The 12,358-nt window shown below is 49.9% G+C and overlaps 1 protein-coding gene across 6 annotated transcripts in view; it reads left to right on the top strand.

Moving 5' to 3' along the window:
- The window catches only part of Sorbs3 (sorbin and SH3 domain containing 3), a 31,277-nt gene that overhangs the window by 14,328 nt on the left and 4,591 nt on the right, over positions 1 to 12,358 (top strand). For 5 of the 6 annotated variants that reach the window (XM_076930781.1, XM_076930779.1, XM_076930780.1 and 2 more), the window contains 12 exons: positions 2,533 to 2,571; positions 2,978 to 3,071; positions 4,578 to 4,668; positions 4,878 to 4,964; positions 5,070 to 5,123; positions 5,847 to 5,933; positions 6,392 to 6,453; positions 6,955 to 7,097; positions 7,325 to 7,377; positions 7,463 to 7,509; positions 7,682 to 7,796; positions 11,009 to 11,134. In XM_076930781.1, coding sequence (XP_076786896.1) covers positions 2,533 to 2,571; positions 2,978 to 3,071; positions 4,578 to 4,668; positions 4,878 to 4,964; positions 5,070 to 5,123; positions 5,847 to 5,933; positions 6,392 to 6,453; positions 6,955 to 7,097; positions 7,325 to 7,377; positions 7,463 to 7,509; positions 7,682 to 7,796; positions 11,009 to 11,134 — 998 coding nt within the window. The remainder of the gene's footprint in view (positions 1 to 2,532; positions 2,572 to 2,977; positions 3,072 to 4,577; positions 4,669 to 4,877; positions 4,965 to 5,069; positions 5,124 to 5,846; positions 5,934 to 6,391; positions 6,454 to 6,954; positions 7,098 to 7,324; positions 7,378 to 7,462; positions 7,510 to 7,681; positions 7,797 to 11,008; positions 11,135 to 12,358) is intronic. The other variant, XM_076930782.1, reaches the window with a different exon arrangement.

Consider the following 12,358-nt stretch of genomic DNA (forward strand, 5'->3'; position numbering starts at 1 on the left):
GGATTCAGAGTAGGAGTTGCAGTCAGAAACGTCGGAGGGTCAGGACTTGTAAGGCTTTGGAGTTTCCTAAGACAGCTTTGACTTTTATTGGACAAGAAACATGGAACCTTTGCGCAATTCTGAGCAGCAGAGTGAAGCGTTCCAATAAAGAGGGCTGGAAGGATCTCCCATACTGCTAGACACAGAAGAGATGGTGGGGTTGAGGGCATCATGAAATCTCTGCTCTTATGCAGTCTACACCTAGCAGTGGGATAGGATGGAATGGTAATTCCAGGGACATTCCAAGTGCAGCATTGGATGACAACATGAAAGAACAACATCCAGAGGGAATTTAAACCTGAGCAAGTTGAAGGGTGGAGCTGCAGACTGGCCTCGTTTATGTTTTAGACAGGGTCTCATGTATTCCAGGCTGGCCTTGAGCTCACCATGTAGCCAAGGCTGACCAAAAGCTCTCAGTTTTCATGTCTCAGGGGTCATGGGAGTGTGCCTGGCTTTGGTGCTGACATTTTTAGAGATAGGGAAGACTGCAGAGGAAACAGATTTAAGAGGCATTTGGAGCCTGGCATGGTAGCACATGCCTTTAGTCCCAGCACTTGAGAAACTGAGGCAGGAGTTCAAAGCCAGCCTGGTCTACAGTGAGTTCTAGGACAGCCAGAACTAGAAAATGAATTCTTGTCTCTAAAAAACAACAACAAACGAGACTTTTGGTTTTCCAGGTATGCCACCCCCAAGGGGAGCAGGCAGCAGAATATGCTGGACTAGATCAGGGGCAAGGTCCAAAGCTGCACATGAAATACCTGGGGTGCTCAAAAAGATGGCTATCTCCAGCCCTAGACAGTTCTGGCGTATAGCCATGGCTTGACTAGAAATTAGAATTGTAGGGACAGATGTCCTTAGAGAGTGGCTCCCTGCAAGAACAAGTCCTTTGTATAAAGTGCCACATCCAAAGCCATGGATATAGGGCTCTATGGTGGTGGCTCACTCAGGAAGCTGAGGCAGGAAGATTGCCATGAGTTCTAAGCTAACCTAGACTACAGTGTGAGGTCCTATGACTCAGTGGGTACAGGCTTCCAAGCCTGACAATGTTCAAAACCCATATCATGGAAGGAGAGGACTGATGTTGACCTCTGACCCGATGTGTCCACACACACACATACACAAAAGAAAGGTTTCTAAAACACGAACAAACAAACAAACAAAAAACCCTGAAGAGGCTACAGAGTTAAGTGGCTGCTCTTCTCGAAGACAAAGGTTCAAGTCCCAGCACCTACCTAGCAGCCCACAACTCTCTATAATTCCCGTTCCAGTGGCTCTGGCCCTCTTTTAGCCTCCGTGGGGACCAGGCACACATGTGGTTCACAGACATATATAATATATATATATAATATATAATAAACTTAAAAGTATGATAAATTTACTAAGTAGTCATATTTGCATATACCTGCAGACATCCTCTCATAGACCTTAGAGTGCTCCCCAGATTATTTCTATTTAATATAAAGTAAATACTGTAGTAGAAGCTATACTGTGTTGTTTAGGGAATAATGACAAGTAATAGCCCGTGCACATGTGCAGTACAGATGTGAGTTATATTTTCAAAGTGGGGCTAGTTGAATCCATGGTTATAGATCCTGCGGAAACAAGGCTGAATGTATTTGAAAAGCTATAAGACTAGCCAAGAACCTACTGAGAGACGGAGGAACTGTCCTTAGGACTGAGCCCTCTGGGCATATGAGTTCAGAGAAACCCCACTGAGGTGAGAAAAGCAGCTGAGAGACTGGAGGTGCTTCCAGAGAGAGAGATAAGGAAAGCCAGAGTCTCCCTGTGGCCAGATGAGAGAAAGGAGCTTCAGAAAGAAGAGCTGTGACAAATGCTACCACTGAGTCAAGCATTTGACTTGAGAGCTGACCATAAGGCTGGGTGCCATGGAAGTCCTGAGTCCCTGGTCAGTGGGGTTGGGGCAGCAGTGGTGAGCAACAGGACTGTCAGGAAAGAGGACGGAGGACTAGAGATATGGTGTATGTTTGCTGCAAGGAAGAGCAGTCACCCAGCCCCCCAGAGGGAGGTGAAGGCAGGCTCCTACCTCTTACTTGGTGCTTCCTCCATCCTGACCCCTGAAAGTCCTGAACACTGAGAGGTGTGACTGGGCAAAGGGTGAAGTAAGGCATTTGAGAAGAAGGTGCAGTTGGATAAGGGAAAGAGAAAGTGGCTGGCATGGCCAGGACAAGCCTACAGAGGTCAGGAGAGGGTGTGTGTGAGGTGGGGGGAGGAATAAGCAGGAGGACCTAGAGGGTGTGGTTGCCACCCATTTGGCTCTCCCAGGCCTAAAGGCGGCCAGAGGCAGGCATTTCAAGCCCTCCCAAGAGCTGCCTTCCTAATTCCTTCCCTCCCTCAGGACATTCTTCAGGCCCTGACTCAGCCCTCAGCCTCTGCTCCAGGCAGAAGGGAGACTGGGAGCGGCTAGGCAGGCTCCCAGAGCACCCTGTCCTCACTCGGTGTTCCGTTGGTGACCCAGTCCTTTCTGTTCCCTAGACCTGCAGCTGGACTGGACCTTGGAGGACCCACCCAAAGGTGAGGGGTGTGGGTTCATCGGTTGGAGTCTAGAGGTGTGTGGCCTGGGCTTGGGGGCTTCCTGGGTGGTGCGATTCGATGCAAGAGGGTCTTAAGGGGCACCTCTGGGAACACTAAGTCTCCTAGTAGGTAATGACTTCACTGTCCAAAGAGCCCTTGTCTTACCATCTGCTGACCAGGTTTCCCTGGGCCTCTCTTTTCTTATCTGTGAAATGGGAACACCACCTGTTCCAAAGCTGTTTTGGAGAGTTTGTATCGTAAATCTCTTGGGACAACGCCCATGTACTAGCCAGGAACCCATCTCTGTCCCTGTGAACCTGTTATTCAGGTGTTAGAATGGAGGTGGGTATCACAGCCTAAAATAACTGCCCAACACTAGTCCTTGTGTGTCTTCATTCATCTCCAGTGGTTTCCTCACGCGCCTCTTCTGCAGACCCCAGGCATCCAGGGACCCAGCAAAGACCTGCCTCCAGGCCTGGCACAACTGAGACTTCTAGTAGGTGAGCTGTGGCCAAGGCAATGTAGAGACTAGTGTCCCCTTGTGGCCAAACCTGGCACAACCTGGGAGCAGGCGGGAAAGGTTCTAGAGGTGCTCAGAGGGGGCTCTACAGCTGCAGATATTCCAACTCAACAAGGATCAAAGGTAGCCAGGAACAGACTCACTCCTGTTGTGCGTCAGGAGCCAGACTCTCACACATCCAGAGACCATAAGTGGTGTGTGTCCAGGGCACCGAGGGTAGAAGCTGTTAGGGAAACTTGGACATGTGGTCCTTCCACTTTAAAAACAGAGAGAAAATCTATAGCATGGGTGAACCCAGTTTTCTGTCAGACTGTGGCTCAGACGTGCCTTCCAGAGAGGGGAAGGAATTTCTTCCTGAGAAACACTGGGCTGAGTATTCAGGGGGGTGCCAAGACTGTTACACCTTGGACACCTGGAACTCTGCTCTATGATAAAGTGTACCAGCTGCATGTGCCTTTATGGGATAGACTTCACTTCACTAACACAGCCATCACTGACCTGTGGCTTTTGTCATCAGTGAGGTAGTGACAAGAGGTCCAAGTCCGGGTACTGCCACTAGTCATTCAACCTTATCTTCAGTGTCAGTGTCTCCATCTTGTAAGTGGAGGTGATGGGGGTGACTGGGAGGACAGAGTAAGCGAGCGTATGCATCTTGCATTGTGATTGGCATACGGCAAGTCTGCCAACATGCTAGCACACAGGTTCCCATATGATGAGCACTTCCTTCTATTGCAAACAGCACATTCCATTCTCATGATCACCTTTTTATTATAGAATTGAGAACAGAGTCATAATTATAGGCAATGCATCCTCACCCTGTGGTCAGACATGCTATCATTAGATAAGCTCTATTCAGTCGTTCTAGACTAAAGCCAGAGGTTGGAATATGAAGGCCAGCCAAGAGAGAAACCCCAGAGAAGAGTTAAGGTGGACAGGGCACCCCAGTGGCTGAGGCAGCCACACAGGTATTATCACTTTTTCCAAGCCCCATGGACCCAAGACTTAGGGACCAGAAACACTTTGCCCAGGTCTCCTGGGTAGAGATGCTCCCGGGTTTTCCTTGGAGCTGTTTGTAGTCTTATATCCTGGGCCATGGTTTATAAGCCCACTTGGCTAGAGCAGCCTGCAAGCCAACTGCACAAGTACACACCATACCAAATATGCAGGATACTTTTGCCCAAGGCCACAAGAGAGATGCTAGCTATCCATGGATTGATGCTTGTTTAGGCCTTCTAATGGACACCTAGCACATGCTCCCTTGCAAGCCACTCCCATTTTACCTGTGTTGAGCCTAGGGTTCCATACAGCTTGCCATAACTATGAGGTCTATGGCACGACTTCCACAGTAAGTGGGCAGGTAGGCTCCCTCGGTGGGACTGAGGACAGAGGTAGAGAAAGAGCCACAGCCACTTCTCCGCTGGTTACATTCTCATCCAGGTCTTAGTTTTCTAAGAGGAAGCTGACATGATGTTTTCTCTTTCTTCAGAAGAAACTGCAACCACTCTGAAGAGACATCTAGAAACACCTTTAACTATAATCTTAGACCATCCTCTTCAGGGCTTCATCCCCCAAATCAGGTAGACCATTTTGCTCCCCAACACCATCCCCAGCTGCATGTTCTCTGGGCAAATCTATCTGCTGACATAGCACAGATCATCCCCTGATTTCAGTTTGCATACTTAATAAGGGGTTTGTGGGCATTTCAGGGATAAGGCCTGCCTTTAGACTCTAGATACTACCCCTAGTGTCCCTCCACTCAAGCTAGTGTCCACCCACATCCATGCAGGTGCCTAGATATCAAGAGAAAGTAGAGAATGCCTGGACAGAAGACTCCTTGAACCAGTTTCTGCACGAACTAGAAACTGGGTATAAGGTGAGAGTATTAGCAGGGTCCCCTAGGGCTGGACACACCCCTCAGTTGGAGCCTGTTCCAAATGGATTCATCCTCTTTGACATACCCTTCCTTCCCACCCTACAGCCCAAGAAACCACTGATTGATGACCCTGTTGAGAAACCTGCACAGCCTATTGAGGTGAGTGCTGCCAGATGGAATGGGGGAAGAATACCAGGGTCAACAGTAAACAGGGGGACTCTGGGTAATGTAGTCTTAGTAGCCATGGATAGGGGCCATAGATCCAAGGCTCCAACTTGCCCTAGGCCGATACATTTTCAGCTCTATCCCTAGCACCAAGGACAGTGCTTGAATGCAGTAGATGATTAATAAACACACACAGAATACTATAGGCCTTATCAAAGGTACTCATGAATTGGAGCTGAGTTCAGCCTGGTAGAGAAAGTCCCTCTAGGAAAAAGTGTAAGCAGAGAATGGGGCAGGGGGAGTGTTTAGCTGAATATCCGTGCATGCACCTGCTCAGCTCGTTGGAATGAATGTGTGGTGGGTGGTTGCAGCAAACACTAATTCCAATGAGGCCCGGCCATGGAAGGCCATGGCAGCCAACATTGGAATTTGGCAGGCCCTCAAGTTCTTAAACAAAACATACTCCCCACCCCCATCCCTTTTCCTCTAAAATTAAAAAGGCCAGCAAATACTAAAGCACTTTGACCCCCTGGAGTCCTGGGTTGGAGACTATGACAAGAATGAGGTGACACCTTCCCATTACCCTTGAACCATGACTGCAGGCATCAAACACGGTCCTGATCTCCCTCCCTGAGACCTGCCCCTGACCAGCCTGTCCTTCTGACCTCTGACCAACCTCTAATACAGTGCACTTCCCAAGAGGGTCTTATCCCCCAGGTCCTGCTAGAGAGAGAACTGGCCAAGCTGAGCGCAGAGCTGGACAAGGACCTGCGGGCCATTGAGACCCGCCTGCCATTCCCCAAGGTACTCCAGAGGGCTTCTAGAAGGAAGGCTTTAGCCACAGCAGCAGGAGACAGGGAAGCAGGCAGAACTAGAAACTGGTGACTTTGGGCGGACTTCAGCCTTGTCTGAGCTACAAAATACTAGGCGTTGACTTTCTAAGTGACCCTTGAGAACCCTTTCTGGCCAACTCTGGTTCAGAGTATCTGCTCCGGGATCCCCACCCTACCCGCCCCCTCCCCTAGTCGCAGCCCCAGGGATCCCAAGACTCGTCCCGGCCCTGGCTTCCCGGGCCGGGCCTCCTTCCTTGGCGCCTCCTCCCTGGCGAAGGCTCCCGGCCGCCTCTAGGACCCCGAGTCCCGCCCCTCTCCGGCCTCCTTCCCTCCGAGCCGCGAACTTTTCCGGAGGAGGTGGCGGCACTGGCCTCGGCTGCCCCGGCCCCGGGGTCCCAGGCTCTGATCACGTCCGGTGTCCCTGCGCAGAACTCTCAGGCTCCACGACGGCCCCTTGAGCAGCCCGGCCCGGAGCAGCAGCCCTCGGCCCGGTGAGTGGTAGAGGCGCGGGCCGGAGCGGAGGGTCTGTTCCCGGGGGAGGGGACGTGGCGCGGGCCCGGAGAGGGGGCGATGGCCCTGCCCACGGTGGAGAACGGGCGAGCCCCGGAGGAGGGGCCTGAAGATCGGAAAAGTGCCGGGGGCATCCCTACCGCACCTCTGCTGGGGCTTGTTTGCCCCCTGAGGCCACCTGTCCTAACCGAGGAGACTCTAGTGGTAGTGGCGTTGGCAGCGTTGGAGGTGGGTGGTAGGACCGGAGGCTTCCCGCGTTTCCTCGGGCGGCCTCCGCCTCTCCTAATCCAAGGCCTCACCCTTCCCGGCCTTCTGCTGCACGGGAAATAGTACATCCTGTTGAGAGCCCCGGACCTGGGAAGATGCCTTGGAAGGCAGGGGACGGGAGGGGGTAGCCCGAGGGCCTGGGAGGTCAGTAACGATGACCAGCTCTGAGGGATGTAAAGTTCCAAACAGGTGACTCACTGCCTCTGTCCCTGCAGTCTGTCCTCAACCTGGAGGCCCAACTCACCGCATGCACCTTACTTCAGTTCCTCCCGACCCCTGAGCCCCCACAGAATGGCAGATGGAGGAGGAAGCCCCTTTCTGGGACGCAGAGATTTTGTCTACCCTTCCTCAGCCCGAGGTAAGACAAATCCTGTTTTGTTGGCCCTGAATGGCTGCCTACTTGTTCTGGAAGTTCTCTGACAGCTAGCTATGTGGTGCTCCAGGAAAGGGAGGGTGGGGGCCAGGAAGGTCACAGAACCCCTTGCTTCCCTGTGCCTGACCTGGGTGGGTGGGGGGAGCATAACCCATCCCAACCCGATCCCCCCAGACATGATCTCCCCAAGCTGAGGTGGTGCTTCTCCACAGAGCCTAGTGCCTCTGAAAGGGGTAGCAGCCCTGCGAGGAAGGAGGAGAAGAAGGTAAGAGAGTCCCTAGGGTCAGGGAGTGTCTGGGCAGGTCTCTGTCTGTCTGAGGTAGCCCACTCTGTTCTCTCTCTTCTCCCAGAGGAAGGCCGCCCGGCTCAAGTTTGACTTCCAGGCGCAGTCCCCCAAGTAAGTGGTTTTCTCAGCTTTTCCCGCTCCACCCTAGGCAGTCTGAACTCTGAGGGTTAGGGAAGGGCCCAGGCTTCAGTGGGTAGAGGCTGGAGGGGGTGATGTTACACTGGGCAGTGTCTGAAGGAGAAAGTCTCAGGAATCAGGTGCTGTACACTGCTCTCCCCTACAGGGAGCTGACTCTGCAGAAGGGTGACATTGTCTATATCCATAAAGAAGTGGACAAGAACTGGCTGGAGGGGGAACACCATGGCCGGCTGGGCATCTTCCCAGCTAATTATGTGGAGGTGAGTGGGAAAGATGGGTTGGGAGAGACTTAAAAAGTGCTGACTCCAGGTTTCTTGCAAAATGTTGAGGGGTCTTGGCTATCTCTCTTGAATGTCCTTGGCCCACACGTCACCTGGTCCAGGGCTCAGACTGTCTCCCAGCCCCGGGAAGGATGAAGAGACCCTTATCCAACAGCCCTCACCCCATTAGGGCCCTAGATTTTAGCTGTCAGACTTCATCTTTCTATCCTGGTCTCAACTAACCACTCTGTGAAATGTGTGACAGTTCACCTGCAAATGCGTCACCTCGTTCAGGTCACCTCTTTCAGGTGTGTTCCCTGTTTGTTCCTCACACTGCCTGGGGAGTGATAATTATCTCACTGTAGAGGTGGAGGTTCTGGGATAAATCAAAAAGTCGTGTCTCTCAAGGAGGCCTATAGGTTATTTTTAGTATCTGTGCCTTAACTTGTAGCAAAGTAAACCTCTGGAATAAAGTTGTTCACAATATTCCCTTGTATTTTAAAAATATGTATTCTTGGGGCCGGAGAGATGGTTCAGTGGTTAATAGCATTGGTTGCTCTTCCAAGGAACCCGGGGGTTCAGGTCCAAGATGGCAGCTCACAACTGTCTGTAACTCCAGATCCAGGGACTCTGACACCCTCACACAGACATGAATGTAGGCAAAAATACCAATGCACATAAAATAAAAAATTAAATAAACTATTTAAAAATATATTTAGCCTTGTATGTGTGGGTGCAAACCTGCTATGGTACACATCTGGGGGCCAGAGCAGAAATCTGGGGTGTCATTTCCTGCCTTCCACCTTATGGCGGGCTTTCCCATTTGCCGCTGCTCTGCTTCTGGCTTTCCTGTGGGTTCTGGGGTCTACACTGAGGCCGGCAGGCTTTGCCCTCGGTGAACCTTCTCCCTGACATCATCCTTTCTTCAATGTTCATGACGTAATGATTGTCCCCACAAGTGAAAGTTTAGGCTTTCTTTTTTCTTTTTCCTTTGACAAGAGTGGCACAGCAGCCCAGGCTGGCCTAGAATCACTGTGTAGCCTAGGCTGGCTTCAAATTTATGGTAATCCTCCTGCCTCATGGTAGTTTAGGGGATTGATAAGAATGGTATTTGATACTCTAAGTTTCCCTCTAAACACTGTTTTAGCTACATCCCACAAATACAAATAAATACATACATAAAATAAAAATAATTAATTTTCTTGTTTTGGTTTTGTTCTGAGATGGGTCTTACTATGTAGCCCTGGATGGTGAGGGGCTCACTCTGTAGACCAGGCTGATCCTGGATTCACAGAGATCTGCCTGCCTCTGCCTCCCAAGCGCTTGGCCACCAGGACTGACCAAATTGTGTTTATTATTATTACTGTTCTTGTTGTTTTCATTGGTTAACTTAAATTGTTTTCTCATTATCGTCATGCTGTCCCTTTGATAACTGGGTAGGCTGTTGTAATTCAGGCTCTGGTTTAACAGGTATTAACAGATTCTGTCCACCCATACATTCATCTCTGATGTCGGTGGAGTTTTACTGAGTATATCCAGTCATCTAGTCTAGCAGTCATCCACAGCTTAGTGTGAAATAGTTGATTAGTTTACTGATTTTTTGTGAATAGGGTTAACCAATAAAGCATTGGGACTCAGAGCCCTGCTGGAACCAAAGGGCAGGAGGGACCAGGACACTTAAACCAAGGGCCACTTGGCCCTCAGCAGTGATAAAAGATGGAATAAATGAATACAGACATGGCACATGACTTTAATCCCAGCACTTGGGAGGCAGAGCCAGGAGGATTACTGTGGGTTCAAGGCCACTTAGTGAGATCTAGGACAGCCAGAGATACATAGTAAGACCCTGTCTTGAGAAAACAAATCAAACAACAACAACGATGACCACAATAAATCCTCAGCTTTAGAACAAGTTACTTTGCAGAACCCTTGGGAGACCAGGAGTTAAACAGACTCTCTGCTAGGGAGAGGGAGAAGGGCCATGGTTAGGTAACAAAGATGGTGAATTTCAAACACAGGCCTTGCAAGCCCTTGTTCCCAGCCAGCAGACCCTGCTAATGGTCTGGTTCAGTAAGGCTGAGGCCAGGACATGTTACACAACAGTTGTGGGCCAATCAGTCATCCTGGCTTTTTCAAACTGACCAACCCTAAATCAGGAGAGGAAGAGCCTTCAGATGCTTAAAATACCCCAGCCTTCCGAAGAGCTTGGACTTTTCAGCTTCTCTTGCAGAGGGTCTTTGTCTCTGTGTGTCTGCAGCCCGTGTATACTTCTCCAGCCCCCGAGAAACACCGTTCTCCAACGCTGATTCTGCTTTCTACCGTCCGCGGTGCTTGATCTTTCTCTGCGGCTGCCTGTTGCGCTCAAGATTTTTCCTGCCTTTTAATTCTTTAACTAGCAGAGAAAACAAACCTGACCAAGACCTCTAGACTGTATGTCTTAGTCACTGTTCTAATGCTTTGAAGAGATCGTGACCAAGACAACTTTTATGGAAGAAAGTGTTTAATTGGGGTCTTATTTACAGTTTCAGAGTCTTAATTCCCTATCATTGTGGCATGGAGCATGGTGGCATGGTGCTGGAGCAGTAGTTGAGAGCTACATCTTGACCTAAAGGCAGAGGGAGGGAGAGAGGGAGGAGGGGAGAGAGAGAGAGAGAGAGAGAGAGAGAGAGAGAGAGAGAGAGAGAGAGAGAGATATTAAGAACGGATCACTAGGCCTGGCTTGAGCTTTTAAAACATCAAAGCCCACCCCTAGAAACACACTTCCTCCGACAAGGCCACACCTCCTAATCCTTCTAATCCTTCAAATAGAGCCATTCCCTGGTGACTAAGCATTCAAATATATGAGCCTATGAGGATCATCCTTATCCAAACCACCATACTGTATCACCTTCATTTGCATCTGTGGCCCAAGTCTGTAACTCTGTAGTCGGACTGTCTTCTACCTTCGCATTCACTATCCTGCTCTGCCTGTCCCACTGCATATCACTCCATTGCAAAGTCTTCCTCCAGGAAGCCTTCCTGGATGACCCATCTCACAGTGTCTGCCTATACTCACACTGCCACCTACTAGACTATATCTGGTCAGTGTGTGGCTAAGACATTTGACCAGGGCAGCCTTGTCCACACTGCCCTCTGTGTGGCTCCTTCTTCTGGAGCATGGGAGTGTATCCACTTGATATCTGCCCTGAGCTTTCCTCACACCTTCCCTTCAGGTTCTGCCTGCAGATGAGATTCCCAAGCCCATCAAGCCGCCTACATACCAGGTGCTGGAATATGGAGAAGCTGTAGCCCAGTATACGTTCAAAGGAGACCTGGAGGTGGAGCTGTCCTTCCGGAAGGTGAGGCCAGGCAGGGCATGGTAGAGTGGGGCAGGGGAAGACAAAGGGGATTCTGCAGAAAGAAATGAATATTTTAAAAAATGTCAATGGTACCCAGAATTTTAGTTTTTTCCTATCTCTTAAAATAGGTTACCTTTGATCATTTATTCTTTAACCCTGGTACTGGTGACTGAGCCAAGGGCTCCTGTCACACAGGGCAGCTCTATTACAGCCTTTGTTTTATTTTTTATGTTGAGGCAGAGTCTTGCTAAGTTCCCCCAGGCTGGCCTAGAACTCACTGTATAGTCCAGTCTGGCTTTGAATCATTTTTTTAAAAACACGTATGAGTGTTTTGCTTGTGTGTATGTGTGTACCACATGTGTGTAGTACCCATGGAGGCCAGAAGTGAACCTCAAGCCTCTGAAATAAGAGTAACAGATGGTTGTGAACCTCCATATGGGTGCTGGGAATGGAACTCTGGTCCTCTGCAAGAACACCAGATATTCTTAATTACATCTTTCCAGCCCAAAGCCTTGAGCTTTTGATATTCTCGCCCTAGCCCCCCAAATAGCTGGAATTAGAGCCCTGTGTCATGGCTTGGCCAAATTTAATCCTATTTTTGAAAGAATGTTATGAACAATGTCTTACTCTGTCATTCAGGTTAGCCTAGAATTCACTGTGTAAGACAGGACAGCCTGGAATTCCCTGTAATCCTCCTGCCTCAGCTGCCTGAGTACTAGGATTACAGTACGGTATGATCCGTCAGGCCTGACCCTACCGTTGTGTCTTTAATCATCTGGCTGAAGATCGTAATCTACATTTTAAAGGGACTAGAAATAAATTTTCTGTGCAAAGGGTACTGTATCAAACATGAGGCCCTATGTGTGCACATATGTGTGTGTATGTGGCTTCTGGGATATTACTGACAAGTATGTTTTGTGCTAGATTATGGAAAAGTTTGAAAAGTTTCTGTGAGATGAGGAACTGGCCTTGCTTTGATTGAATTTGGGGGCAAAGGCCATAGATGCCCCTAGTGAGTACCCTTAAGAAAGGCTGGCTCCACAGATAGGCAGGGAAGGGGGTTGGGTGGGTGGCTGGCAGGAGAGGACTGGGCAGTGAGGGGTGGGGACATCCTTCTTAGAGTAGCCTGCTGACATGCTGGCAGTTCTATACCAACCTCCATCAGCTTGTCCTGGGAATGCCTTCTACCCTGGGAGAGGGTCACAGGACATGCAAGCGGGGCAG

Source organism: Arvicanthis niloticus, chromosome 3 (assembly GCF_011762505.2).
Source record: "Arvicanthis niloticus isolate mArvNil1 chromosome 3, mArvNil1.pat.X, whole genome shotgun sequence".
Classification (NCBI taxonomy): domain Eukaryota; kingdom Metazoa; phylum Chordata; class Mammalia; order Rodentia; family Muridae; genus Arvicanthis; species Arvicanthis niloticus.